The 14,816-nt window shown below is 41.9% G+C and overlaps 1 protein-coding gene across 1 annotated transcript in view; it reads left to right on the top strand.

Moving 5' to 3' along the window:
• Positions 1–14,816, top strand: part of LOC115130886 (phospholipid-transporting ATPase IA) — a 197,428-nt gene that overhangs the window by 120,271 nt on the left and 62,341 nt on the right. Inside the window, exons 17-20 of the mRNA XM_065019824.1 lie at positions 3,818–3,923; positions 5,500–5,582; positions 8,785–8,834; positions 13,349–13,417. Coding sequence (XP_064875896.1) covers positions 3,818–3,923; positions 5,500–5,582; positions 8,785–8,834; positions 13,349–13,417 — 308 coding nt within the window. The remainder of the gene's footprint in view (positions 1–3,817; positions 3,924–5,499; positions 5,583–8,784; positions 8,835–13,348; positions 13,418–14,816) is intronic.

Here is a 14,816-nt window from a genome sequence, read left to right as displayed (position 1 = left end):
ACAGATTAGGCTACAAAGGTGCCCACAGGGGGCCATGGGCCGAGCCAGTAGTGTCGCGTCGGTCCTATTAGCTGTCACATCTATTCAGAACTTTGGAGCTGTCTGTAGTGGCCTCTCTGTCCTCTTAGGTGACCATCACCCTGTTCTGCCATAAACACATGTGCACACACATACACCCCTTCTACCTGTCACCCAAACCAGATTTAGCATTCTGCTGTGACGGAGCGGCCAAACAGCCACCTGGTCTGTAAAAGTCTCTGTGTACTCTCATTTGGAAGAAGGCCTTTGATTTTTCTCCAGCTTTATTCTTTCATCGCTCCTCTGTTCCCCGCCTGGCGATATCTCTTCAAAGAGCTTGCATCAAAGACACGAGGACAATAATGACAAAAGCAGCAGTAATCAAATGCGTGAAGTGTTTGTTTTTTATAGGCAAATCCTTCTTTGAGTTTCCATATGATAGAGAAGTTATTGGTACAAATGAGGGGTAGCTGAAATACAGATTGTCAGAACAAGAAGTACATAAGTGGAGGCTTTCATTTTTTATGATTTATATGTACGCTATTCAGAGAGCTGAAGCTAACACACCGTTTTCCTTCAGAAAATATCATCCTTTATGGTTTTCAAGTTTTGTCACATGCACAATTAACAGTGAAATGCTTAACTTACATAATCAATATCAAAATAGTATAACTAATATAAATATTTGTTTGTGTATATATACAGTACCAGTCAAAAGTTTGGACACCAACTCATTCCAGGGTTTTTCTTTCTTTTTACTATGTTCTACATTGTAGAATAATAGTGAAGACATCAAAACTATGAAATAACACACAGAATCATGTAGTAACCAAAACAAGTGTTAAACAAAAAAAAAAGTTTTTATATTTGAGATTCTTCAAAGTAACTATCCTTTGCCTTAAAGACAGCTTTACACACTTTTGCCATTCTCTCATCCAGCCCAAATAAATGCTTCAGAGTTCAAGTAACAGACACATCTCAACATCAACTGTTCAGAGGAGACTGCGTAAATCGGGGCTTCATGGTCAAATTGCTGAAAAGAATCCACTACAAAAGGACACCAATAAGAAGAAGAGATTTGCTTGGGCCTAGAAACATGAGCAATGGACATTAGACCAGTAGAAATCTGTCCTTTGGTCTGAGTCCAAATTTGAGATTTTTGGTTCAACCGCCATATCTTTGTGAGACGCGGAGTAGGTAAACAGATGATCTCCATATGTGTGGTGCCCAACGTGAAGCATGGAGGAGGAGGTGTGGGGATGCTTTGCTGGTGACACTGTCAGCGATTTATTTAGAATTCAAGGCACACTTAACCAGCATGGCTACCACAGCATTCTGCAGCGATACGCAATCCCCTCTGGTTTGCGCTATCATTTGTTTTTCAACAGGACAATGACCCAACACACCTCCAGGCTGTTTTAAGGGCTATTTGACCAAGAAGGAGAGTGAAGGAGTGCTGCATCAGATGACCTGGCCTCCAGTCACCCGACCTCAACCCCATTGAGAGAGTTTGGGATAAGTGGGACCGCAGAGTGAGGGAAAAGCAGCCATCAAGTGCTCAGCATATTTGGATACTCCTTCAAGACTGTTGGAGAAGCATTCCAGGTGAAGCTGGTTGAGAGAATACCAAGTGTGCAAAGCTGTCAAGGCAAAGGGTGGCTACGTTGAATCTCAAATAAAATATATTTTGATATGTTTTAAGACTTGCATACTACATGATTCTGTTTCATTTCATTGTTTTTGTCTTAGCTATAATTCTACAATGTAGAAAATAGTACAAATTTATAAAAACCCTTGAATGAGCAGGTGTGTCCGAACTTTTGATACGTGTGTGTGCGCGCAGTGAATTCGGAAAGTATTCAAATCCCTTTTTCCACATTTTGTTACTTTACAGCCTTATTATAAAATGTATTATCAATCTACACACAATACCCCATAATGACAAAGCAAAAAAAAAGTGTTTTTATTTTCTTCAAATATATGAAAAATAAAAAACGATACCTTATTTACATAAGTATTCAGACCCTTTGCTATGAGACTTGAAATTGAGCTCAGGTACATTCTGTGTCCATTGATCATCCTTTAGATGTTTCTACAACTCGGAGTATACCTGTGGTAAATTCAATTGATTGGACATGATTTGGAAAGGTACACACCTGTCTGTATAAGGTCCCACAGTTGAGTCAGAGAAAAAAACTATCCGTGACGTCGAAAGAATTGTCTGTAGAGCTCCGAGAGAGGAGTGTGTCGAGGCACAGATCTGGGGGAGGGTATCAAAACGGGGAGGGAGGTGACCAAGATCCTGATGGCCACTCTGACAGAGTTCCTCTGTGGAGATGGGAGAACCTTCCAGAAGGACAACCATCTTTTCAGCACTCCACCAATCAGGCCTTTATGGTAGAATGGCCAGACGGAAGCCACTCCTCAGTAAAAGGTACATGACAGCCCACTTGGAGTTTGCCAAAAGGCACATAAGACTCTCAGACCATGACAAACAAGATTCTCTGGTCTGATGAAACCACGATTCAACTCTTTGGCCTGAGTGCCAGGCATCACATCTGGAGGAAACTTGGCACCATCCCTACGGTGAAGCATGGTGGCAGCATCATGCTGTGGGGATGTTTTTCAGCTGCAGGGACTGGGAGATTAGTCAGGATCGAGGGACAGATTAATGGAGCGAAGTCCAGAGAGATGCTTGATTTAAAAAAAAAAATATGCTCCAGAGCACTCAGGACCTCAGACTGGGGTGAAGATTCACCTTCCAACAGGACAATGACCCTAAGCACACAGCCAAGATAATGCAAGAGTGGTTTCGGGACAAGTCTCTGTATGTCCTTGAGTTGCCCAGCTAGAACCCGGACTTGAACCTGATTGAACATCTCTGGAGAGACCTGAAAGTAGATGTTCAGCAACCTGACAGAGCTTGAGAGGATCTGCAGAGAAGAATTGGATAAACTTCCCAGAGAAAGGTGTGCCAAGCTTGTAGCGTCAACTGTTTTTGCTTTGTTATTATTGTGTTGACTGATGATTGAAAAACATGTTTTAAATTCATTTTAGAATAAGCCTGTAGCATAACATAAAATGTGGAAAAAGTTGAGGGGTCTGAATACTTTCCGAATTTACTGTGTATATAAAATAAGAAAACCCGTAGTAAGCTATATACAGGGTCCGTACCAATACCTGTTTACATTCTGAATATGTACAGTATACTCTACTGGAAGCCAGTAAACTAACCACACCCTATGCTGTTGACCATCCATACCCTACTGCAGATCCATGCTGTTGACTAACCCTAACCTACTGCAGATTCACGCTGTTGACTAACTCTATCATACTGTAGATCCATGCCTTTGACTCAATACACCCTACTATAAATCCATGCTGTTGACTAACTACACCCTACTGCAGATCCATGCCTTTGACTCAATACACCCTACTATAAATCCATGCTGTTGACTAACTACACCCTAGAAGATATGACGAAGCAGTCTTGTGGACTTAATGTTTATACTTGTCATTATTGCCTGGGACCGACAAGTCCTTTGAGGGTAGAGTTATTCCCATAAAGAAATTACAGCTATAGGCAAGAGATTTCCAGTGTCTTATTCAGTTTCATCATCAGTCTGTCAATATAGGCTGTTATTTGCAGGTGTCTTGTCATCATTTTCCAGTGGAAATTGGTCATGCTCATGTCTCCTCACTCTCGCTCGCTCCCTCCCCTTTCTCATTCTCCCTGTTCCCCTCACTCTCCCTCCCTGCCTCTTTCACTCTCTTCCCCTCCCTCCCTGTCCCTCTGCAGCCAACTGCTCCTGTCATCCTGGACTTCATGACCATGTTGGCCATCTGTCACACGGCCGTCCCCGAGCGCACCGACGATACGATCGTCTACCAGGCTGCCTCACCAGGTACGGCCCACCAGTCCTGACCTCACAGCACTGCACTGTAAAAGTCTTACAACCGCTCTTAATAGCCTTTTAACAGCCTTATGATAGCTTAAAATGCCAGGTCAGTCACCGAACGTCCGTCAGTCAATCTACCAATCAAATATAAGAATAAAGAAGCAAAGGATCTCCAGTTGACGTTGAATAAATGGCTGTCTCTAGGCGACCACTTATATTGTCATGCCTCAATTTCCTGTGTTCCTAAGTCTCATTGTTTGCAAAGCCCCTCAAACCTCAGTATCGTCTGTAGACATATGACAACACCATCACATTGATATCAACTAATGACATCAATACCTTATTGAAGATGGGAGTGACACAAACTGGGATCTGACCAGTATACAAAAGACAGCAATTTCGTTGTGCAGGAGTGGAACAGACATCTGAACAATACAAAAGGATGCACATTAACCCTGAGTATTCTCTATTATATTATACAAGGCCAATCTGACTTTATATGCTTTGAGCCAACAAGGCTAGGTGTTTTGTAGTGGTAGAGAGCAGGGTCGTGTTCAACAGGCACCAAGGCTAGATGTTTTGAAGTGGTTCAATAGGCACCAAACGGAAGAAAACGGACAAATATTTAGGCACTACCTTGACCCATAGGTCCCATAAGAACCGCTCATTTTTGTGTTCTGTTGCAACGTTACACACTGATGAACACGACCCAGGGAAATACAAGGTCCTCTGAAGCATCCTCCTCATTTGATCTGCCGGGGTTGTCTCCCCCACCCACCCTCTAAGTAGAGCTTGTTCATTTGAAATATTTAAAGTGGCGCTTACCTCAGTGAATCTGCAAAACCTATCCACTTTTCATAATTAAGAGTGCATTCTCCACTCTGGCCTTGTTTCCTTGTGATCCAGACAAAAAGAGGAGATATGATGAATGGATAGAATGTCACTATTTTATTTAACCTTTATTTTGACAGGGAAGACATTGAGACCTAAGTCTCTTTTCCAAATGCGCCCTGTATAATACAATATAAAATAGTGTGTGTGCACGCGCAGTTTGGACACGCCTACTAATTTCAAGGGTTTTCTTTCTTTTTTACTATTTTCTACATTGTAGAATAATAGTGAAGACATCAAAGCTATGAAATGACACATATGGAATCATGTAGTAACCAAATAATTGTTAAACAAATCTAAATATATTTTATATTTGAGGTTCTTCAAAGTAGCCACCATTTGCCTTGACAGTTTTGCACAGTCTTGGCATTCAGTTTTTGCTATGTCATTATGGCTGATTTGTGTGTAGATTGATGAGGGGGAAAAATAATTTAATCCGTTTTAGAATTAGGCTTTAACGTAACACTGTGGAAAAAGGGAAGCGTTCTAAATACTTTCCGTATGTACAAAGTGGTTGTAGCACTCGTTTATAAACAACTGTATGATCATTTTTGCGGTCTAGAACAAAATTCTTAGTGCTTAGTTAGACCCCAACTCTCTTGGTCATCTCATGTCTCTGTGATACTTGTGTTACTGTTCTGGTGCACCTCTCATCTCCAACCCTAACTTGGGCTCTCCTTTGGTTATACAGACGAAGGGGCTCTGGTGAGGGCAGCAGCGAACCTGGGCTTTGTGTTCTCCGGTAGAACCCCAGACAGTGTCATCATTCAAGCGGTAAGTAGATGCAGCAGAATACATATAAATATAATTCTTATTCTAGTGATTCTATTTCTATGGTATTAACAAAATAAAGTCTGATAATGAAAATGAACACAATGCTATTGTGCCTTTCACTGCTGTTCTGTAGCTCTTAAAGCTCTAAACATTGTAAGGTGGTAACTCACCCATCTACAGTACAACTTGTGTGCAAACGTTTTGAGGTAGGCCTGCCAAACATTGCCCAGTACTGAAAGGCTACGGTCATTGTGTGCAGAACGTTCTAGTAATAGTGCTCTGATTGTTCGGCCTGTTTTAACAATGAAAAGGCAAAAAATGTCTGTGACATTGCTACATAACCTACAAGGATAGACCATTACATTTGACATTTTAGTAAAACAACAGTTTCATGACGCTGTGCCCCATAAAAATTTTTTAAAAAGCATCAGTAGCCTATTCACGTTTCACACGTTTACCTTGTTACTGTCCAATCAAAGACGCTACAGTCAAACACTCCATGTAAAGTGGGAGATTCTAATCAATGCAAAATGGAATTAAAATTAAGGAATTAAGTTGTCTTAATGAGGAGTAGGCTACAATGATCAACCAACAGGTAGGCTGTTGTGTCATATACATGGATTTGTTGTAGACCAGTGTGGGGAGTGCAGCAAAATAGGTAGACTTGCTACTTAAGCTAACTAGCTGGCTACTGTAGCTTGCTAGCTTCTTTACAACGATTTGATGCAGTCAAGACTGGCCCTAGCAGATGGTATGATAAATAGGCCAGTCAAGTTCTTCCACAACGATCTCGCGAAACCATTTCTGTATGAACCTCGCTTTGTGCATGGGGTATTTTTCATGCTGAAACAGGAAAGGACCTTCTCCAAACTGTTTCCACAAAGTTGGAAGCACCGAATCGTCTAGAATATCATTGTATGATGTAGCGCTAAGATTTCCCTTCACTGAAGCTAAGGGGCCTAGCCTGAAGCAAGAAAAATACCCGCAGGTAATTTATTCCTCCTCCACTAAAACTTTACAGTGGACACTATGCATTGGGACGGTAGCCTTCTCCTGGCATCCGCAAACACGGATTAAGAGAACGCATTTCTACTGCTCCAATGGCGGCGAGCTTTACACAACCCCAGCCGATGCTTGGCATTGCGCGTGGTGATCTTAGGCTTGTGTGCAGCTGCTTGGCCATGGAGACACATTTCATGAAGCTCCCGAAGAACAGTTCGTGTGCTGATGTTGCTTCCAGAGGCAGTTTGGAACTCTGTAGTGAGTTTTGGAACAGAGGACAGACGATTTTTACATGCTTCGCGCTTCAGCACTCGGTGGTCCCGTTCTGTGAGCTTGTGTGACCTACCACTTCCCCGTTCTGTGAGCTTGTGTGACCTACCACTTCCCTGTTCTGTGAGCTTGTGTGACCTACCACTTCCCCGTTCTGTGAGCTTGTGTGACCTACCACTTCCCTGTTCTGTGAGCTTGTGACCTACCACTTCGCGGCTGAGTCATTGTTGCTCCTAGACGTTTCCTCATTACAATAACAGCACTTAAAGTTGACCGGGGCAGCTCTAGCAGGACAGAAATGTGCCGAACTGACTTATTGGAAAGGTGACATCCTATGACGGTGCCATGTTAAAGGTCAGTAAGACCATTCTACTGCCAATGTTTGTCTATGGAGATTGCATGGTTGTGTGCCCAAAATATATACACCTGTACGCAACGGGTGTGGCTGAAATAGCTGAATTTGAAGGGGTGTCCACATACTTTTGTTTATATATAGTGTATATTATTCGAATAGTGAAATCATTTCAAATGCCCATCCCTGGTAGAAATAGCATTGCAAAATGTTTCAAAGGAGAAATAGCTCGGCATCCCGTATACAACACAATAATTAGGCTTATTTTTTTTCACTATACACTGGGAATGAAAGCCTTTGTTTAGCCACCACAGGGACAGACGCTGTGCTTTTTGTGTAAACACAGAACACCTCTATTGTCCCTCAGAGCTCAGACGAGTGCTCTCTCTCACTGTAAAATATCATCAAGGAGCTTGTCGCTATGAAAATCACTCGGCACTTTGAGGCCTCTGTCTGATTAAATGTCTTGAGGCTTCATCTCAACATTTGGCACTCTATTCACTTTATAGTGCACTGCTTTTGACCATACCCGTATGGGTCCTGGTCAAAAACAGTGCACTATAAAGGGAAATGAGTGCCATTTGGGATGCATCCTTTGTGAGAGACGGGAAATACTTGAGGGTCGGACCAATGTACGGTGGAGCAGACCTGGGTTCAAGTAGGATTTGTTTTCTTTCAAGTACTTACGATGCATTCTTTTTTGTCCATTTACAAATCAAATCAAATTTGTACCGTAAAATGCTTACTTACAAGCCCTTTTAACCAACAATGTAGTTAAGAAAAATAGTTAAGAAAATATTGACTAAATAAACTAAAGTAAAACAATAAAATAACAGTAATGAGGCTATATACAGTTATATACATGGACATGTATTTTGTGAGATCAGCATAAAAATGACACAATCAATGCACTTTAATGCAAAGAATGCAATACATAGAGCCCTGCTTTGAGCGTTTGACTGCGCCTGCCTGGAGTGACAGATGGGTGGGGTTTGTACTTCTGTGACCATTGCATTGGCAAGTTCTATCAAACTTGGGTAAAGTTTATTTGGAGGGGGAAAAATGATTATCCTACTATTTGGATCCAGGTCCTTTCATGTAGCTAGAGCACAGGCCCTGTCATGGAAAATAACGACTCTTCTAAATGACTTAATTAGATTACGGGTACGCGATTACGTCTGTGAACGCGTCCCTCTCTAACCTAAGGGCACTTTGTTTCCTGTAATTGGCTAACCTGATGATTGCACTTAGGGAGGAGGTAGGCCGGCACGGAAGCCTAAGCCCTCTTCAAATTTTTCTCCAGAGTACGACATTTCCAAGACATTTGTCTAGGTCCTCAACTTTTATTAGGCCTGCGAAAGCCCCTTGACGCACATGTAATCATCGGCAATTGTACCTGGTGGTCTTGACAATTTATAACATCTGAGCTGGGCGGGCTGTCTGAGCACAATTTAGTTCAATTAAGATTAGACAAGGGTCAAAAATGTAGCGTTGGGTTACTTTCATAGTGAAAAGTGATAAAAATGACTTAAAGTGCAATGACTAACTTACTGTCTCTGTCTGTTGTTTTGTTTTCAGCTTGGAGCCGAGGAGAAGTATGAACTGCTCCATGTTCTAGAGTTCACCAGGTACGGCTTCATTTCATTCCATCCACTCTTAAAGTTCCCCCTGAATCTGTTGGTTCTACTTCTAAATGAACTGCAGATGTCTTCATTTAGAGCAGGGGTGTCAAACTCATTCCACAGAGGGCTGAGTGTCTGCTGGCTTTTGGTTTTACCTTTCAATTAAGACCTCGACAACCACACGAGGGGAGTTCCTTACTAATCAGTGACCTTATTTGATCAATCAAGTACAAAGGAGGAGTGAAAACCTGCATGAGTTTGACACGTGTTATAGATGTTTAAACATGGTCCGGTACTGTGCCTCGGTCAAAGTGGCATGCATGTGGTGAGGTACAGGAGGCTGACAGTGGTAATTATGACACCATGTTGGCTATGCAACAATCTTGCCACACATTTTACAGTAGACACATTTTATGCGACCACCCTGGCATATATTCTAGATTTACTTGTTTTAATTTTGTGAATTTAGCTTAATACAAAGGTGTGATATATTTTACTTTCACAAATGTTCTGTCTCTGCTAGTTACAGTAGAGGATAATGTTCTCTCTGCTGTTTACAGTAGGGGATAATAGTTATTTTTAAAATTATTATTAGCATTTAAAAATATACATTTCCCTTTTATTTTTCCCTAACCCTACCACGCCTCACATAATTGGAGTAAATTAAGGGACAACAACACTTATGCTTCTTCTTCCAGTTTATATACATACTTTATCAATTTTACGGACACAATGTATTTTACAATAATTATCTTTTGTTTGTTTTTAATCCCATCCTTTAGCTAATGTCAACCCCTCCCATCTATCTCTGTTGACCATCCAGTTTGGTTTCTATTTTGCCATATATTTTTAACTGTACTGTTTCACAAAAGTTCTGAACGTATATACATTTTACAGACACAGTATATTTTATATTAGTTATCTTGTTGTTTTTAATCCCACCTTTCAGTTCCACTCAACCCCTTCCACTCAACACCTCCCATCTATCTCTTGAGACCATCCAGTTTTGAATTTCTATTTGCCATATATTGTTCTACAGTGATGTTTCATGAAAGTTCTGAACCTTTTTATTCTCATAGTTTCTACTGATTGTAAATTAAAGATGACAATTTTTGCTAAAAGTATTATTGATCAATTGACAATGATTTTTCAAATCACCCAGTAGTGCTATCTGTAGCGTTCGCTCCAGGTAAATATTGCACTTCTTCAAACATTCAAACATCCTCTGCTAATTACAGGAGGTGGTCATGTTTTGTCTCTCCTAGTTACAGGAGGTGGTCATGTTTTGTCTCTCCTGGTTGCAGGAGGTGGTCATGTTTTGTCTCTCCTAGTTGCAGGAGGTGGTCATGTTTTGACTCTCCTAGTTGCAGGAGGTGATCGTGTTTTGACTCTCCTAGTTACACGAGGTGTTCATGTTCTGTCTCTGTTTTGACTCTCCTAGTTACTCTGCTAGTTCCAGGAGGTGAGGTGTTCATGTTCTGACTCTGCTACAGGAGGTGGTCATGTTTTGTCTGCTAGTTACAGGAGGTGATTCTGTCTCTCAGTTGTTCTGTCTCTCTAGTTGCAGGAGGTGATCATGTTTTGTTACAGGAGGTGAGTTTTGTGATCAGGTGTTCTGTTCTGACTCTGCTAGTTCCAGGAGGTGTCATGTTCTGTCTCTGCTAGTTCCAGGAGGTGTCATGTTCTGACTCTGCTAGTTCCAGGAGGTGTCATGTTCTGACTCTGCTAGTTCCAGGAGGTGGTCATGTTTTGTCTGCTAGTTACAGGAGGTGGTCATATTCTGTCTCTGCTAGTTACAGGAGGTGTCATGTTCTGACTCTGCTAGTTACACAAGGTGATCATGTTCTGTCTCTGCTAGTTACAGGAGGTGTCATGTTCTAACTCTGGTAGTTCCAGGAGGTGATCATGTTCTGTCTCTGCTAGTTCCAGGAGGTGTCATGTTCTGACTCTGCTAGTTACAGGAGGTGGTCATGTTTTGTCTGCTAGTTACAGGAGGTGGTCATATTCTGTCTCTGCTAGTTACAGGAGGTGTCATGTTTTGTCTCTCCTAGTTGCAGGAGGTGATCATGTTTTGACTCTCCTAGTTGCAGGAGGTGATCATGTTTTGACTCTCCTAGTTGCAGGAGGTGATTGTGTTTTGACTCTGCTAGTTACACGAGGTGTTCATGTTCTGACTCTGCTAGTTACCCGAGGTGATCATGTTCTGTCTCTGCTAGTTACAGGAGGTGATCATGTTCTGTCTCTGCTAGTTACACAAGGTGATCATGTTCTGTCTATGCTAGTTACAGGAGGTGTCATGTTCTGACTCTGGTAGTTACAGGAGGTGATCATGTTCTGACTCTGGTAGTTACAGGAGGTGATCATGTTCTGACTCTGCTAGTTACAGGAGGTGGTCATGTTCTGACTCTGCTAGTTACAGGAGGTGGTCATGTTTTGTCTGCTAGTTACAGGAGGTGGTCATATTCTGTCTCTGCTAGTTACAGGAGGTGTCATGTTTTGTCTCTCTAAGTTGCAGGAGGTGATCATGTTTTGACTCTCCTAGTTGCAGGAGGTGATCGTGTTTTGACTCTGCTAGTTACACAAGGTGATCATGTTCTGTCTCTGCTAGTTACAGGAGGTGTCATGTTCTAACTCTGGTAGTTCCAGGAGGTGATCATGTTCTGTCTCTGCTAGTTCCAGGAGGTGTCATGTTCTGACTCTGCTAGTTACAGGAGGTGGTCATGTTTTGTCTGCTAGTTACAGGAGGTGGTCATATTCTGTCTCTGCTAGTTGCAGGAGGTGATCATGTTTTGACTCTCCTAGTTGCAGGAGGTGATTGTGTTTTGACTCTGCTAGTTACACGAGGTGTTCATGTTCTGACTCTGCTAGTTACCCGAGGTGATCATGTTCTGTCTCTGCTAGTTACAGGAGGTGATCATGTTCTGTCTCTGCTAGTTACACAAGGTGATCATGTTCTGTCTCTGCTAGTTACAGGAGGTGATCATGTTCTGTCTCTGCTAGTTACACAAGGTGATCATGTTCTGTCTATGCTAGTTACAGGAGGTGTCATGTTCTGACTCTGGTAGTTACAGGAGGTGATCATGTTCTGACTCTGGTAGTTACAGGAGGTGATCATGTTCTGACTCTGCTAGTTACAGGAGGTGATCATGTTCTGTCTCTGCTAGTTACAGGAGGTGGTCATGTTCTGACTCTGCTAGTTACAGGAGGTGGTCATGTTTTGTCTGCTAGTTACAGGAGGTGGTCATATTCTGTCTCTGCTAGTTACAGGAGGTGTCATGTTTTGTCTCTCCTAGTTGCAGGAGGTGATCATGTTTTGACTCTCCTAGTTGCAGGAGGTGATCGTGTTTTGACTCTGCTAGTTACACGAGGTGTTCATGTTCTGACTCTGCTAGTTACCCCGAGGTGATCATGTTCTGTCTCTGCTAGTTACAGGAGGTGATCATGTTCTGTCTCTGCTAGTTCCAGGAGGTGTCATGTTCTGACTCTGCTAGTTCCAGGAGGTGTCATGTTCTGACTCTGCTAGTTACAGGAGGTGGTCATGTTTTGTCTGCTGGTTACAGGAGGTGGTCATATTCTGTCTCTGCTAGTTACAGGAGGTGTCATGTTCTGACTCTGCTAGTTACAGGAGGTGTTCTGTCTAGTTGTTTTGTTCTAACTCTGGTTACAGGAGGTGGTCAGGTGTCATGTTCTGTCTCTGCTAGTTACAGGAGGTGTCATGTTCTGTCTCTAGTTACAGGAGGTGGTCATATTTACACAAGGTGATCATGTTCTGTCTCTGCTAGTTACAGGAGGTGATCATGTTCTGACTCTGGTAGTTACAGGAGGTGATCATGTTCTGACTCTGCTAGTTACAGGAGGTGTCATGTTCTGACTCTGCTAGTTACACAAGGTGATCATGTTCTGACTCTGGTAGTTACAGGAGGTGATCATGTTCTGACTCTGGTAGTTACAGGAGGTGATCATGTTCTGACTCTGCTAGTTACAGGAGGTGATCATGTTCTGTCTCTGCTAGTTACAGGAGGTGGTCATGTTCTGACTCTGCTAGTTACAGGAGATGGTCATGTTCTAACTCTGCTAGTTACAGGAGGTGATCATGTTCTGTCGTACTGTAGCTTTAACATTGTGATGATTTTCTGTCTCTCAGTACTAGGAAGAGGATGTTCTCAGTCATCAGGTGTCATGTTCTGACTCTCCATCTGTCTGCAAGATCCGCTCTCTACTACAAAGGAGCTGTTACAGGAGGTGTCATGTTTTGTCTGCTGGTTACAGGAGGTGGTCATATTCTGTCTCTGCTAGTTACGCTCATGTTTCTCTCTAGTTACACAAGGTGATCATGTTCTGTCTCTCTAGTTACAGGAGGTTCATGTTCTGACTCTAGTTACAGGAGGTGATCATGTTCTGACTCTGCTAGTTACAGGAGGTGATCATGTTCTGTCTCTCTAGCAGGAGGTGGTCATGTTCTGACTCTGCTAGTTTCATGTTCTCTAGCTTTAACATTGTGATGATTTTCTGTCTCTCAGTACTAGGAAGAGGATGTCAGTCATCATGCGTACTCCATCTGGCAAGATCCGCCTCTACTGCAAAGGAGCTCTTTCTCTCTAGCGCTCGCTCTTTCTCTCTAGCGCTCGCTCTTTCTCTCTAGCGCTCGCTCTTTCTCTCTTGCCCGCTCTCTTGCACGCTCTCGTGCTCGCTTTCTCTTTCCGTCTCCATGGCAACACATGTGACAGACCATCATTACCATAGCACAGCGCTGTTGTCAAATGCTTCTCTTATTGCTTCTATTCCGACATAAACAATTCTTCCTGTAACAGACTAAAGATCTGATATCAAGATCACACATTAGACATATTATTTATTACACTGGTTCTCCTGTTTTTATTATTGATTTACACACACACACACACACACACACACACACACACACACACACACACACACACACACACAAAAAAAGGAAATGCCTCTTTCAAATTTCTTTAGAAAAAGTACTGCAGTTGTGTAATTGCTGTCTAACTATTGGGTGTTCGGTATAGACGTACAGTACATATATATATATTCATGAACGTATTCATACAGTGAGCTCCAAAAGTGTTGAGACATTGACACACTTTTTGTTGTTTTGGCTCTATGGGAAAGTTACAGATGAACGATCATACACCCCGACCCCCCCATGTCATGGGGGTATGGTATTTGTGCGTCTAACTTTATCACTCATCATTATTAACGATTCATTCAGGATTATCCGTAATCATGGTAGCATCCACATTAATGTAGAAGTGTTTCGAAAGTTATTCCAAAATAACACACAATATTTCATACATTCATTTCTATTGGGCACAAAATAATGAAAAACGCATCCAAAACAAGCAGCAAATGCATCCAACAAGTTTGTAAAGTAACAAGCTTGATGTAATCATTGAATGCTATGAACATGGGACCAAATACTAAACGTTTGACTACTTGAACACACACATACAGTACCAGTCAAAAGTTTGGACACACCTACTCATTCCAGGGTCTTTATTTTGACTATTTTCTACATTGTAGAATAATAGTGAAGACATCAAAACTATGAAATAAAACATAGGGAATCCTGTTGTTAACAAAAAATATATATATTTTCAATTCTTCAAAGTAGCCACCCTTTTCCTTGACAGCTATGCACACTATTGGCATTCTCTCAACCAACTTCATGAGGTAGTCACCTGGAATGGATTTCAATTAACAGGTGTGCCTTGTTGAAAGTTAATTTGTGGAATGACTTTCTTTAATGCGTTTGAGCAAATCAGTTGTGTTTTGACAAGGTAGGGTTGGTATACAGAAGACAGCCCTATTTAGTAGAAGACCAAGTCCATGTTATGGCAAGACAGCTCAAATAAGCAAAGAGAAACAACAGTCTATTATTACTTTAAGACGAGGTCAGTCAATCTGGAAAATTTCAAGAACTTTGAAAGTTTCTTGAAGTGCAGTCGCAAAAGCCATCAATGG

The sequence above is a fragment of the Oncorhynchus nerka genome, linkage group LG6 (genome assembly GCF_034236695.1).
Source record: "Oncorhynchus nerka isolate Pitt River linkage group LG6, Oner_Uvic_2.0, whole genome shotgun sequence".
NCBI classification, from domain to species: domain Eukaryota; kingdom Metazoa; phylum Chordata; class Actinopteri; order Salmoniformes; family Salmonidae; genus Oncorhynchus; species Oncorhynchus nerka.
Note: the sequence above shows the minus strand (reverse complement) of the source record. Positions and strands in the feature narration are given on the sequence as shown.